Source organism: Gavia stellata, chromosome 24, assembly GCF_030936135.1.
Source record: "Gavia stellata isolate bGavSte3 chromosome 24, bGavSte3.hap2, whole genome shotgun sequence".
Classification (NCBI taxonomy): Eukaryota; Metazoa; Chordata; class Aves; order Gaviiformes; family Gaviidae; genus Gavia; species Gavia stellata.
In genome coordinates this window covers 3,279,907-3,294,591 of record NC_082617.1, presented here as the reverse complement: position 1 = coordinate 3,294,591, position 14,685 = coordinate 3,279,907, and the positions used below count along the sequence as shown (strand labels likewise).

General features: G+C 47.0%; 1 protein-coding gene across 1 annotated transcript in view; it reads right to left on the bottom strand.

The window, feature by feature from the left end:
• Positions 1-14,685, bottom strand: part of CACNA1B (calcium voltage-gated channel subunit alpha1 B) — a 302,202-nt gene that overhangs the window by 105,650 nt on the left and 181,867 nt on the right. The window contains exons 15-17 of the mRNA XM_059828688.1: positions 10,414-10,545; positions 9,469-9,541; positions 3,936-4,053 (exon numbers count right to left, since the gene is read on the bottom strand). Coding sequence (XP_059684671.1) covers positions 3,936-4,053; positions 9,469-9,541; positions 10,414-10,545 — 323 coding nt within the window. The remainder of the gene's footprint in view (positions 1-3,935; positions 4,054-9,468; positions 9,542-10,413; positions 10,546-14,685) is intronic.

Here is a 14,685-nt window from a genome sequence, read left to right as displayed (position 1 = left end):
ACGGCCCTCCTGCATGGCCACTGAGGGCAAGGGGAAGGGCAGAGTGCTCCAGCCATTTGCTGCTTTTCATTTCAGGCTCCTCTGCAGTTTTTCCTGTTTTTTTTTTTTCTCTCAACAGATGCATCAATTTATCAATTAACTGGATAACAATGAATACAGGCATGGTGTAATTTCCTAGAAAATGGGCCAAATCCTGCTGTTACTCTAATCATACTACTTTCATTAAACCATTTCAGACGCGGAGGTCTGGCTCCACACAGACTCTCTGGAACTGAGAACGGAATGTGAGAGACTTCCGACTTACAGGAACAAAGTTTCTGGATCTTTTCCTTGCAACAGTCCCTTGAAAAAGTAAATGGATTCAAAGAAACAACTGAGCTGCAGTGAGAAGCAGGGGAAGCTGGCACCCACCCACCTTTCTTCTTCATGAAAAAGAAGAATCACAATGCCCTGAGCAGCTCTGGGAGAAGAAAGGAGTCCCTCGTGTTTAAAAACAGCAGGATTTGCAAGCTGACCCAAAATCGCCAATGCCAATTCACTAACAAGATTTGATCCAGTCTGCCTAAACTCTTAAAAATGGACTCACCAAATGCCAATGTGCAAAAACTGAAGATAAAACCTCTCCCAGCAGAGGAACCGGAGTGCTTTTTGCTGATCAGCATCCAGAAGGCCTTCGACTGATTTCAACGGTAGTAATATAAGAAAATAAACCGAAAAAGTCTCACTTAAGAAATTCAGCTGCAGTGAACGTCTGTGTGGGGAGGGCTGGTGGCAAATCCACACATGACAAATGAAAAAATTCCACCACATAAAAAAAAGTACATTTTTAAAGCTTTTTGGAGGGAGTTCTGTAAGGCAGAGGGGGGAGGTCTTTGTGAAGTCCCAAGTCAGAGCAGAAAAGACAGTTCACATTAGTCTAATTTATAATTAAGCTAATCAACAACTTGGACTGCTCTCTGTAGGCTGTCCTCCTGGCATTTGCTGGGCTGTGGGGCTCTCCTTGGGAAGGTGAACCCGAGGCTCAGGCACGTACCTCGCCCTGTACACTCGCCCGTCCTTAACACTGCTGGGGCACTGCAGCATCGTTGACATTAGCAACTATTTTACTTCCCATAAAAATGCAGGACTGTTCTTTTCTGGCAAACTGAACTTTATTTTCAGACGTTCCTGGTTATGTTTTGACAGTTAATGATAACTTAAGTCCCTGGTAAGTCATACAGTTCAGCTTTCCATCAGAGATAAATGACTGCCTGCTGCTCGCTCTCAGCATCAAAACTGTAGCTAGTGAAAAGCAGGGGTAGCACTGACCTTACTGAAACGCTGTTTGAAATATCAGCGCAAGCGTTAGTGGGCTTACTGCTGCAATTCCCACGGAAAATATTTAACCCCTCATCCTCCACCACACACTCCAGCCTCCGTTCTCCCCTCCTGCCCACGATGCTTAAAGCAAATGGGTGCACGTGTGATGCTGAAGGGCTCTTACAAGCTCTCTGTGAATGCAGCTGATGCTCCCAGACTAAGTTTCTACAGAGACAATCTGGGCCAGCTCTCTGATTCTCCAACAGGAATGTAAATCTCCATAGAAATTAATGGATTTGCTTCAGGTTTATAACTCTGATCACTAGAAGCTGCTGTAAGAAGTCTTCCAGGATATTATAAAAGGGCTTCTGAGTGTTGTTACTCTTTGTCAGCCAGCTCTCCCCTCTCTCTGTACTTTGTGCTCACAGAAACTCACCAGCAGCAAACTCATCCCGATCTATAGGACTCATGGAGAATGAAAGAATCACACCTGACACATCCTCCCTGCTAAACGCACCGACAGCGCCCCGAGGAGCGCTCCGGCTGTGCTACCAGCACGCAGCTGCAGGCAAGGAGGGCGAGAGAGGCACTGGAGGTGGTCCGGGGGAAGCGGCCAGGAAGGTCTCCTCCTGGGTCTCCTCGGCAGCAGGACAGCAGAAGGGAAAGCGAGACAGCTGCTCTCTGCCCGGATGATATTTGGGGAGAAGGTGGGTAAGGTTTTGACTCACCACTCTGCCAGGGCAAGCAGAGGCAAATACCAAATCCATGGCAGTGGCAGTAGGTGAACCAGGTCCTTATTCCCTCCCTCTTGAGCATTCCCCGCTCTTTCCCTTTTAATGAAAACTAAAGAACAAGGGAGAAGCCCCCTCTTTGAATTAAAGGTGCAAGAAGGGAATTTATAACCTGTTCCTTAAAAATGCTGGATCTTAGCTGCTCTAAGGTTAAAAGTCTCTCTCTCAGCCCTGCTGTCAAGCCTGATTATAGCTTAATCTCATTTTCAAATGCCAAGCCCTGAGGATTTGGAGATCTCCCTCCCTCCCAGCTCTCCACTGACCCAGTTTTCCAAAGCCTCGTGTTTCTGGAAGGGGGCATGTTGTCTGCCACGAGGCAGATGTCTGAGCATAGCTGCTGAGCCAGCATCACGGCTGCTCTGGCTCTGACAGCGCACGTTAATGGGATAAATCCTGCAGAGACACACTTGTGTGACAAGCACAGCTCGCACGCTGCCTGCTCCACTGTTCCCCGTCTCGGTTCCTCATACTAATGGGGAGATTTCAGGCAAAGCAAAGGGCTGGAGCCGTGCCGTGCAGTCCATGGGCGCTGACGTCCCGTCTCTTGTCATCTTGACCCCCAGCTGAAGGGGGTCTATGTCATAACAACTCTAGATCTTTAACTGAAGTACTGCCCCCCACGTACCCTTCCCTTTCTCCTAGGCACCCAGCCGATGCTGCCAGCCCAAACAGAACTCTTAGGAAAAGATGAATGGTGGGACTGTAACCAGCAAGAAGGTTCGCACTGCTGGGGAACCCTCCAGAGAGCTCTCAAGCAGAGTGGCAATGCTCAGCGTTAATATCCCTCTTCTCCAGCACAAACAAACCAGCCGGGCTGTCTCACATATGCAACAGTTTTTAAGTCTCCATTATTAAGGATGCTCTGTTTGACTCCACACAGCTTTTCGCTGCAGCCAGCAAACATCTCGCACCAAAAGTTTTGTACCTAGTTAATGTGAGCAATGCTACCAACATCAGCCCATCAGCAGCCTCTATCAAGAAGCAGGGACAGAGCCATCGCAGCTACTATGTTCTGCTGGCTCTCCTCATCGCACCCAGCTGTTAGATCGGAGAATCTCTTTGCTCGTTTCTGTATAAAATAGGGCCTCCCTTTCCAAACCCTGGCTTCACGCGACTGCTACGTTCTTGCCTCCTCAGACCTCTCTGGGGACATAACACACATCAGAGTGCTGCTGGGTCCCCAGCAGACACCCTGGGACATTCTGGGGGGACACAAGCTTCCAGTTTCCTGCTGCCCTCAGGAGATTTTCATGACTAAGCAGAAAAACATCTTCATAGACTTCATGCATCAGGTCTTGGAACATGATGGAATACTCCCAGAGCCCAAAACCCAAGATCTGGACTTAAGTTTGAAGCGTAATGTGGATACAAGACAATTCCAAGCATTTGGGATAGCACAGCTGGTTAAGCCATCATGTAGACAAAGGCACCAAGAAACTGGAGCCTGCTCTATGCACTAAACCAATTTCGACTGTTTCTTCCACTGACCTAGTGCAAACTATCTGTGAAAATATTCAAGGTACAGAGGTCCTGCTCTGACCTGACTTCAGTCATTTTTCTCACAACTTGAATTAACTCATAACAGGACATTCTCAAGGTAAAACACGAAAATTAAAATTAATTAAGACTGTGCCCACATTGCCATCAGAAAAGTGACACCGACATGGACAAATTGCCCATGCTTCTCACCCCGGGTGCTGTAAGGAGCAAAGTTATAGCAACGATTTGGTTTTAAAAAGCATAGGTGATCACATGAGAATTTAAACAAAACCAGATTATTTCTAGCACCCCAGCAAGGGTGCGTGGCACACTGTGCCACCAACACAAGGCCATGTGTAAGGATACAGTTACCAAACAATGTCAGGACGATGAAGTAAATGGAGGAGAACATCCCCGAGCGGACGCCCCCCTGCGACTCGATCCCGTGGTACATCACCGCATTCCAGTCTTCCCCCGTCAGGATCTGCACAGTGAAATTTGAGAAAGAAGAAGAAAGGGTGACTCAAAGGAAAGACAAAGTAGGTAAGGTCTGGGGGAGCTAGGCAGCTTGATGCAATCTAGGACTGGTCTCTGCGGGAAAATGGATGAGCAGGTTAGTGTGGCAGACTGCAGTGTTGGACATCAACCCCCCAGCCCTGGATGGTCTCACCCTGGGCTGGATGCAACTTTCTCCTCTGACATGGGCTGAGGAAGAGTGAGGACCGCTGGTCAGGTAGGACCACTGCCCCATTCCTGCCCGCCCTTGGTTACCTGCCTGCTGCCCACCTCTGACTGTAGGCTCCCATGCAGAAGCACTAAAAACCATGTTCCATCACTTCACTCCCAGCAAAATTTCTCCCCCCTCTCCATTTTTAAGTCATGCAGAGATACCAGGTTTCAACAGCTCCATGGATGGCATTTCCCACAGACCTGAGAAAACTCTGTCTTCTAAGCCCAGTGCCCTGCGTGGGACCTCTGCCAGCATCAACTTCTGTCACTCCCTTCCTACGGAAAGGGTTTGCTCAGCTCCCCACAACCCACACACACCATGCAGAATCACAGAATCATTAAGGGTGGAAAAGACCTGTGAGATCATCAAGTCCAACCATCAACTAACACCACCATGCCCACTAAACCATGTCCCACAATGCCTCGTCCACACATTCCTTGAACACCTCCAGGGATGGTGACTCCACGACCTCCCTGGGCAGCCTGTTCCAATGCTTCACCACTCTCTCAGGAAAGAAATTTTTCCTAATATTCAGCCTAAACCTCCCCTGGAGCAACTTGAGGCCATTTCCTCTTGTCCTGCCGCTTGTCACTTGGGAGAAGAGACCAACACCCACCTCCCCACAACCCCCTTTCAGGCAGTTGTAGAGAGCGATGAGGTCTCCCCTCAGCCTCCTCTTCTCCAGACGGAACAACCCCAGCTCCCTCAGCCGCTCCTCATCAGACTTGTGCTCCAGACCCCTCACCAGCTCTGTCGCCCTTCTCTGGACACGCTCCAGCACCTCAATGTCCTTCTTGGAGTGAGGGGCCCAAAACTGAATACAGGATTCGAGATGCAGCCTCACCAGTGCCGAGTACAGGGGCACGATCACCTCCCTGCTCCTGCTGGCCACTGAATGACCATGTAACAGGAGGAGAAACACTTGCAGCCCCCTTGCTTCATTCCTCTGTCCCTCAGGGCTGAAGACGGCTTTGCTGCAGCTGGTGCATGTGTGGATGTTACTCCAAACACCAGGTGCTGGGCAGCACAACCCCTGCAAGGTTTGCTGGGGGCTGCACCGCGACGAGTTCTCCAGGTTTCCTGCTTGCCAAGGCCACAGGGACTCTCAGCCACCCAAACAGCCACAAACCACAAAAAAACCCCATAAGCAGAGGCAATAACAAATGCGTATGAGTGAGGACAGATGTTCTTGTACAGAGGCAAGCACCACCACAGCCTAGCTCTGCAGAGCTGTCCTGATTGCAGACTACGGATAGTGACCTGAGGCTAATTAGCAAACAGACGAATCATAGAAAAACTAATCATAATAAGTGAAAACACCTAAGACTCAAATAAGTCTCATCATGTTAGATGCTAATTTTGCAGCAGTCTGAATTGCCTGCCATTCCTGTTCTTCACCAATGACTGTAACACGGCAACATTTTGGATAGATCAGCACTTCATCTTCCTGCCTACCATGGCAGAGTCAAACGATAGTTACTTGTAGTACATTAAAACATGCCCGCTGGGATGTGGAGCTCAAATTCCTAAATAGGAAGTTATCTTTGTGTTTAGTAGGAGAAGAAAAAAAACAAAAAAAGCCCAAAGCATGATGCATGTTGTAGTAATCAAGTCCCACGTGCATACAGTATGCTCGAAATGATGGCAAATTTCAGACTAGTCATCAGCTGCCAATAGAAAATTTCTTGCCGCAGGGCTGGTGCTGATGACAGCAATAGGCTAAGAGCAAGTCTAGACACAAGGACATACAGTGCGTACGCAAACTGGTTTCCTAAATGCAGAATCTGGTCTCAAATAATTAAGAGACCAGGATTTAAAGCCCAAGCCTGACACCCACACCGTTGGAGTCACTCTGGATTTACACCAGAGAATATGAACCAGGGCACTGGGCTTTCAACTCTGGCACTCAAGTATGCAAAACACTGTTCACAAACTTGCATTCACATAATTTCCATGAATTCACAACTGTTCCTGCTTTCTGGGAATAACCATAAAGTGATTTCTGTTCACTCAAACATTCATGGAAAGGGAAACTGGTGGGAACACTTCTATGCCCTGCAGAAGACCAGGAGTCACAAGTATCACAAATTACAGGCTGCACATAAACAAGACCAGCAGGTTGGGATCTGGGTTTGAAAATCCAACTGGGTTATTTTGGAAGTCGAACAAAAATTTAAAGAGAAAAAAAACTGGTTTGTGGAACTTTTGCAGAGAGATAAATGATCTAAACTCACCAGCCTGCCTGCACGGAGCTGGTGCTCTCTGAGGCGCTGGCAAGAGGACAGACACACTGACCTAGTGTCCTTCCCACTGTTTGCGCTGTCACCCATCAGCTGGAGGAATTACTTAAGCAATTAGGTAGCAGCCCTCAAGGAGCAGAGCATGTGCAGTAAAACAAAGTCTTTCTGCTCTATAAAGTCTATGTTTATGGACACCATAAGAACTTCTTGCTACAGGAGAGAAAAGGACAGCATTGCAGAGGGAGGGGTGCAAGCAATGAGGACTTTGGAGTAAGGTGAAGCCCAAACATTCTCTTTTTCCCCAGGCCCAAAACTCCTTTTGGCTGTCCCAAATGAACATTCTGTCCAGTGCAGCACAGCATTTAATACTCAGTCTTGGCTGAGGAGCCATCAGGTGATGGAATAAAAATGGCTTTCAAGAGCTGTTGTGAAATCTTAATGGACTAATGAGCGCATTAGCGGTCGGAGACGCTCAGACGCTGGGGATCGGTATCGCACCATTTCAAAGGGCTGTCCTGAAAGGGAGATGCTTTCCTGATGAAGGGCCTGAGTAGATGCAAAATGACCTCAGCTCAGTGTAGTATCTCGCAGGCACGTCAGTGTGGGCAGCCAGGGCACATGGACATCAAACCGAAGCCAGCTCTGCTTCCCACGCCTCGGCAGGCACCCATCAGCAGAGCTGAGGTTCAGTTGCCCAATGCCCAATTCAGTTGCCCCAAGCCCAATGCCCTGGTTCATATTCTCTGGTGTAAATCCAGAGTGACTCCAACTGAACCACCAACTGCCACTGCAACTCCTCACCTCCCCAGCGGTCCCCAGTGCTCTGCTTCCTCACAGCCGGCAGCTTGTAATTATTTATGTAGCAGCTCTCAGGGAGCAGACCACGTATGGTTAACAGAGGTCTTTCTGCTTTATAGAGTCTCTGCGCTTATGGATGTTGTAAACGCTTCCAGCTCGATGACTGCTGGAGTAGGGAGATGCAGCTATCTATTTTTCACATGTATACAGATATAGATGAATGTACATATAGTTCATGTTTGTATTTTTATATACACAGCTTGGCATTCAGTTCACAAAGACTTTTTTGGGAGCCAGGAGCTGGAGAAAAACTTCAAAGGGAATTTAGGGACAGTGGGGCCCAGCTGCACCCAATGCTGAGCTCAGCCAGCTGCCAGGCGGACAAAATACGTCTTGGGAGTCGCATGAGAGAGGACCGCAACCCAGCCAGGTCTGCTGAAATAAAATGGGCTAAGACAGGCTGCAGAAGACTTTGTTTAAGACTGCTTCTTAAACAAAGAACCTCCAAAGGGATTAGGGACAAAGAGGGTGTACCTGGCTTTATTATATTTGTTCAACACATCGAGTGCATTCACTGAATGATGCTACTCTGCTCATTAGAGCAGCAACCAAAGGAGCCTGCTGGCTTGCCTGAGTTTATGGGAGACGAGGTTAGAAAAGGATCCAAAGCCTGTATTGAAGTAATGTTGACACGATAGTTGAGATGCAGGGGAGGACGGGGATGGACTGGGAGCAGAGGTTATTGGAATGCCTCTGCAAGGCTGCACTGAGTTCAATCAGTGCTGATGGGTTTTGCTGGGTTTAATTCGTAGCTCTGGTGTTCTACACAAATCTCATAAAAGCAACAGTGTTTTCCTTCATCCAACAGCCACTATATTACAGGACTATTTACCTCAGGAATAGAAAGGAAATATTTCAGCTAAGTATTCTCAAGAGATAGCTATAGTCCCAAAGCAAAATAACATCAAAATTTCCAGATGCTCATATCCGGAGCCTGACTCGGGTTCAGTTCCGGCTCTGTGGCAATACCTTTACGTTTCTGTAAGCCCTTTCTTTGATGAGCACTAAAATACTATGCAAATATTAATCTACCATGATTTGCAATATCCTGCGAGGTAAGCACTACTGAACCTGCTTCACATCTGGAGAGAAGCAGTACCCACATGAAGCTGCTTATGCAGAGGTCACAGAACACATTTTCTTTTAGACTCTTCTTCTGTTTTAATCCAAAATTGTCATCAACTCTTTTTTTTTTTTATCCTTTTTGGGACAGGACTCTGAAATGCATAATCCAAGCCTTGCTGAGATCTAGTCGGATCCAGGGTCAAGTCCCAGCTTGAGCCCACATCAACAATTTGTGTAGGACAAACACTATAAATGCAGGGTGGTTTTCCACAGGCCTGTGAGTGTTACCTGCACATGGAGCAGTGTGCAGCATCCCCAGCCCTCTACTGAAACACCCGAAATAACTGTTTAAAAAAGGCATGCAGAGAACAGCTGCAAAATTAGGCTCTCAATTCTTAGCATTGCATCTGCCAGAACTGCGACTTCTTGCCATCACACGGACTTGCCTAAGGCTGATGCCTCTTTCCGCATTCCCCCATTGATTGTAATTCTCATCCAGCATTATCTTGAGGTATTACCGTGCAAAATGCTGCATTATTTCCTTACTGCCTGGAGCTAGCTCAGGCCTCTCTCCTCATTAAATTATGGCAACCACAGGAGAAAGTGAAACAGGTCAACCACACACACGCGCTGTCTAGCATTTCTGATAGGACGATTTATACAGTGGGGCACAGGCAAGCACCGCCACTGCAGCGTGCAACCCTGGGCAGGGGCCTCAGAAGCAGAGAGCCTGAGCACGCACAGCTTTTAAGCTCGGCATAGAAATGTCTATTTTATCAATACTTTTTCCTAGCAAAAAAATCTGTTGTTCTAGTTTTCCTTAATTCCACAGCATTGATTTTTAATGATGCATTGATTGGTCAGCATGGCAAAATATGTGAGAAGGAAGGACTTCCCCTTTCCAAAATTCCACGGATTTTGGGGGACCTCTTTGCTCCTCATAAGCAGGAAGAGGTGCCCAGGAATTTATTTTCTAATGCTCACTCAGGACAAGGGATGGCTTTACCTGGAATACTGTGAGGATGGCGGCAGGGAAGGTATCGAAATTCGTCGTTGGTGTTTCATCTTGAAAATTGAATCTAGAGAGAAGAAAGAAATAAAAACAAGAGTAGTAAGGGACAAGCAACTCTCCTGCAGTCTCGTAATACCCTGTAACCCAAGTCAGAGAGCAACATTCGTTCCACCTGGCAATAACACCCCAGGCAAGGGCAGCGGGGAACAGGGCATCTCTGAGAGGGTGCTTAACAGAACTATTAGCAGAAACTCATTTTTATTCCTGAAGAAAATTCTGATACTTTGAAATTAATTTTCATCCACAATTAAAACAAACAATCAAAATCTCAAATGTTTTTTTGTGGAACAAACCGTTCCAAGAAGTGGTTGTTCTCAAGTGTAAAAGTCAAAATTAAAATTGCTCTCTTAGTAGGTAATTAATTTTTTTTTAAAGATAAGAGAGTGGTTGATTAAAAAAAAGTTACTTAATTTCAAAAATTATACTGTAGTTTGAGTGGTGATAGTTCTTTTCATCACAATTGGCATTTCTTAGTGAAAAAAAAAAATCAGATTCAACAAAACTAAGTTTTCCAGCAGAAAAATATTCCAAGTGAAAAAAAAAAAAATCCCGTTGCTCCGGCTGTTGGGGAAAGAATTTGCCTTTCCCCTCACAGTAGAAAAAGTGCTTCCTCCCTCAGTCCTCTTTCAGAGGTCTGGGTGTACAAGGGGACTATGGAATGATGTAGGAGCTGTGAATTATAGTAACTAGAAAGAATTCAACTCCAGGAAAAACACCAGAACAGGAACTATTCTCCCATAAACCAGAGATCACAACCCAGAAGCCCAGAAAGACCAACGTCTGCACCCACGATGTGAATATTTTGAGGCCTGCAGCCCCTCTCCCCTTGGCTATTGCTTTCCAATTACCCCTGAAAGGACAGTGATTAATTAGACTTACTGTCCTCCAAAGAGCTGCATCCCCAGCAAAGCAAACACCACAATGAACAGGAAGAGCAGGAAGAGCAAACTGATGATGGATTTCATGGAGTTCAGCAAGGAGACCACCAGATTCCTCAGGGAATTCCAGTACCTGTGATAGAGTTCAGAGCAGCCAAGAGAGAACATTAGCAGGAGGAGAACCTTCAGTGAGAAACTAATACCATCTATTTTCTTATTTAAAAAATAAATAAGGAAAGGAATGGCAGGCAATATCGGCATCTTTAAACTCCCCTCTATGACGGGGAAATACAGCTCAATGAGGGGCAAAACCTCTTGTAGCATCTCAAGGGCAGAGGTGGTCACCTCAGTGCATGTGTACCCATGCAGAGCAGTCATCCGCAGTGGAAGCGTTCGGTTTAATTTCTCAGCAACCCCTTTCCTGGTATAGTTTTCGACCTTTCTGCATCTTCTCATCCAGCACGGCAGTCAGCAGGGGTGTCAAAACCAGGGACGTATCAATATCATCAAGGTGAGACTGAATGTGGGGATGGTGAACCCCTCCCTTCGTAAGACACGAATCAGGAATGAACAGCTCATTTCCACCCAGAACGTCTTTGCAGTGTGTCCTTCCCACTTACCAAATGCCAGTAGCCACAAGTGGACTTAAACTCCCACAGGTTTAAACATTTCTGTAGACGTTTAACACACACGTTCATGCACAGCGATGCCTTCAGTGTGGGGCAACTCAGCCACACTGTTTAAGCATCCAGGACTGAGCAACCGCCTCAGAGGATGAAAACAAATCTGGGACGTTAGCTCCAACACGGCAAAAGGGAATGGCTCAGCCTGAATCCTGACTGACACATCCAAGTCGCATCTGGCCAGATAGTGAAGTTAGTTTGCTTTTATCTCCCCCGTCCCCTGAGACGGCTCCTGGCACGCTCGCAGGTGCAGGCAGGCACGTTGCGCGACGGCGTGCCGGGGAGCGTGCTCAGAAACAGCTCTCTTCCCTGGCTTTATTGCCCTGCTGAGAACAGGCAGGGAGCATTTATATTAGGAAAACTAATGAATCAGAAAATGCAGAAAGAGCTATTAAGCAGAGGAGCTCTTTGACAATCTCCTTTTGGACAGACAGGCATGCGGAACAACGGGGCTGGAGCAGGCAGTAGGAAACGAGTGATTTAGAGCCATTTCATGTGTCCTCTGTTAAAAGTTTTGAGTCTGAGACCATGGGGGGAAATTCTTCTCTCTTTTTCTCCAGTGACCTGTCTCATTTCCACCGCCCAGCACTGGGAACTGCCATCCAAAGGTGACTCTCCGCAGCAGCATGCTCTACCATCCTGCCCTCTGTGTCCTCTGGCTGCAGTTTTGGGGACAGACCCATGCGCTGAGCTCCTTCCTGCAGTGCAGCTGTGGGTATCCAGCAGAAGGAAGCCCATGGATTTGCCTGATCTCCTGATGGGGAGAGAAGCTCAGAGCTTGAGTCAGAAGAGCAGAAACACCATCCTTTCTCTTTTTGTCTTAATTTTCCTCCTCTTCCTTCCCCCAGGTGTAGCTGGGAGGACTGAACCACCCATGTTTCTCTGTGCTGAGGACGATACAGGCACGTCCACCCCAGGAGAAGCAGGATCTTGCACTCCCATCACACCCATTCCAAGAAAAGTTATGTCCATAATACACTGACAGAGGTTTCGGGGGAAATTTTGGTCTCTTGGGATAATATCTTCAATTGAAAAAGTTGCAAGAAAAACCTACTCAGGGTTAGCCCCTAAGCAAAAGGGGCTGAGCTGCTCTCCTTGGAGAAGGAGGAAGGGTTTGCTGACCACACGGCTCTCCCCTGCTTGACACAATGGCTTCAGGCAAACTCTGCCACAAGCAAGGGGTTTGCACCTCGCAGTTAACACAACGACACACAAAATGCATGTGGAGGCTCTGTCTTGTCCTGGAATAGCTCAGCACCAAACCCTGCCTGACTACAGAGCGCCAGGATATGATGAGGAGCTGCATTTCTACAGATGCCAGTCCCCATTCAGTTCTGTCATGACAAAGAGGAAAACACGTGAAGCTGTTTTCTCCTTATCCTCACTGAATTTTAGCCCCTCGAAGGCTGCATCCCCTTGTAGTGCATCCTGGTGTCACCTTTCAGGCCGGCTGTAATTTAACTTTTGAACTATCGTATCGCTCTGCTGTCTGCAGTCACACTCATTTGGGACATATGAATCAAAAGATTTAATATCATCGATTATTCAAAGCAGGTGGACTGAAAATGGCTTCTATTAAACACAGAGGCAAAAAAACCAAACCCAAACAGGGCAAGGAGCTTCAGAGAAAAATTGCTGTGAAAGAGATGGAAAAAGGGAAAAAAAGAAAACTACTGAGGGTCAGGATGTTTTCATGGTAAAGACTGCAGTGAGAGCGGGTGGGCGGCAATCTGTGCCTGGTGCCATCGCTTTGGTCGCTCTCCTGCAGTTATGCTAGGACTGAGCTGTGCAGCCCATGCACTGGGATAACGTGGCCCAGCACAGCTGAGATCCCCCCACATGAGCTTGGGGGGACCTGACTTCTGGTAACACAATGTCATATCAGGTGAAAAATCCATGTAATTAGGTCAAGGGAACTCCAGCATCAGTGGGGTGAGAATTTCACTTGCTGTCCTGAGAAGGGGGAGAGCACTCAGCTTGCGCTGTGATTTGCTTTGTTAAGTTAAATCTAAGGCTTCATCCCTTTATTATGTTGGTTAAAATCCTGAATAGTCAAGACTCGCAAAAAGATAATTTTAACTTGCAAAAAGGTCCAGAATTTTTAAAAAGTACAACACACAATCAGATACACTAAATCTCAGTAGCTCTGGATAAAATTAACTGCTGAAAATTAATTGCTATGAATTCGCTACACAACCTGGCATTTTCCATAAATAAGATTAGTGCAAAGGTAGACTAAGAGATATTTCTGGGGCAGGTGCCCACCTCTTTTGCTGGACATCTACAGAATTTAATGTTCCCAAGCCCTTTGTCCCACGTACAACAAATGACACAGTATCACACGCAAATCTTGGATCTGCATAATGATTAGCAGATATAAATCAGCAACCCCTACAAAGCTAACAAAACCCATGTGTTTGAATAGCAGTAAAAGTACCTGGTTACTTCAAAGGACTCTTTTGTTCAAGTGTGACAACCTATGCTTTATCTATTTAGGGTGGTTGCGGTTTTTTGGAGGGCGGTGCTCTTCCTCCTTTCACATAATCACAGAATGATGGGGGTTGGAAGGGACCTCTGGAGATCATCTAGTCCAACAGCCCCCCCAGAGCAGGGTCACCCAGAGCAGGTTGCACAGAAATGAGACCAGGTGAGTTTGGAATATCTCCAGAGAAGGAGACTCCACAACCTCTCTGGGCAGCCTCTTCCAGTGCTCTGCTACCCTCAAAGTGAAGAAGTTCCTCCTCACGTTGAGATGGAACTTCCTATGACCAAGTTTGTGCCCGTTACCTCTCGTCCTGTCACTGGGCACCACTGAAAAAAGACTGGCCCCGTCCTCCTGGCACCCACCCCGTAAGTATTCATAAGCATCGATAAGATCCCCCCTCAGTCTTCTCTTCTCCAGACTAAAAAGACCCAAGTCCCTCAGCCTTTCCTCATAAGAAGGATGTTCCAGTCCCCTCATCGTCTTCGCAGCCCTTTGCTGTACCCTCTCCAGCAGCTCCCTGTCCTTCTTGAACGGGGGAGCCCAGAACTGGACACAGGACTCCAGATGCAGCCTCACCACGGCAGAGTAGAGGGGGAGGATAACCCCCCTCGCCCTGCTAGCCACACTCTTCGTGATGCACCCCAGGATGCTTTTGTTACTTCAAGCAAAGAACAAGTAAGAGAGTGACAGAAAGAGGGGAGATCTGAGGAGATAATGATGTAAAATGGTGTAAAAAAAAAAAAAAAAGTGGAAACAACAGCAGAAGCACCCAAATATGTGATTAATTTCCACACTACAATTTTAAAATCCTGCAGAAATTGCTCTAGATGGATTTATAAATTGCACATTAATGCAATGGATGAGCATGAAAATAACTGAAAAGCTGTGGCAACCCAACTCTAGTGAAAATTCAACTTCACAGGCTCAAGACTGAAAACCTCAGACAGTCCCAGACCAGACACAGCACAGGCGGCAGCAACACATGTCATATTTGTGCCAACACAGTGGTTCAGGCACCAGGATTTTGTACCCAGCATTAACCAGGGTAGCTCAGTTTACCAGTCCATAAACACTTTAGGAGCTATCACCAGATCAGCCGCAGATA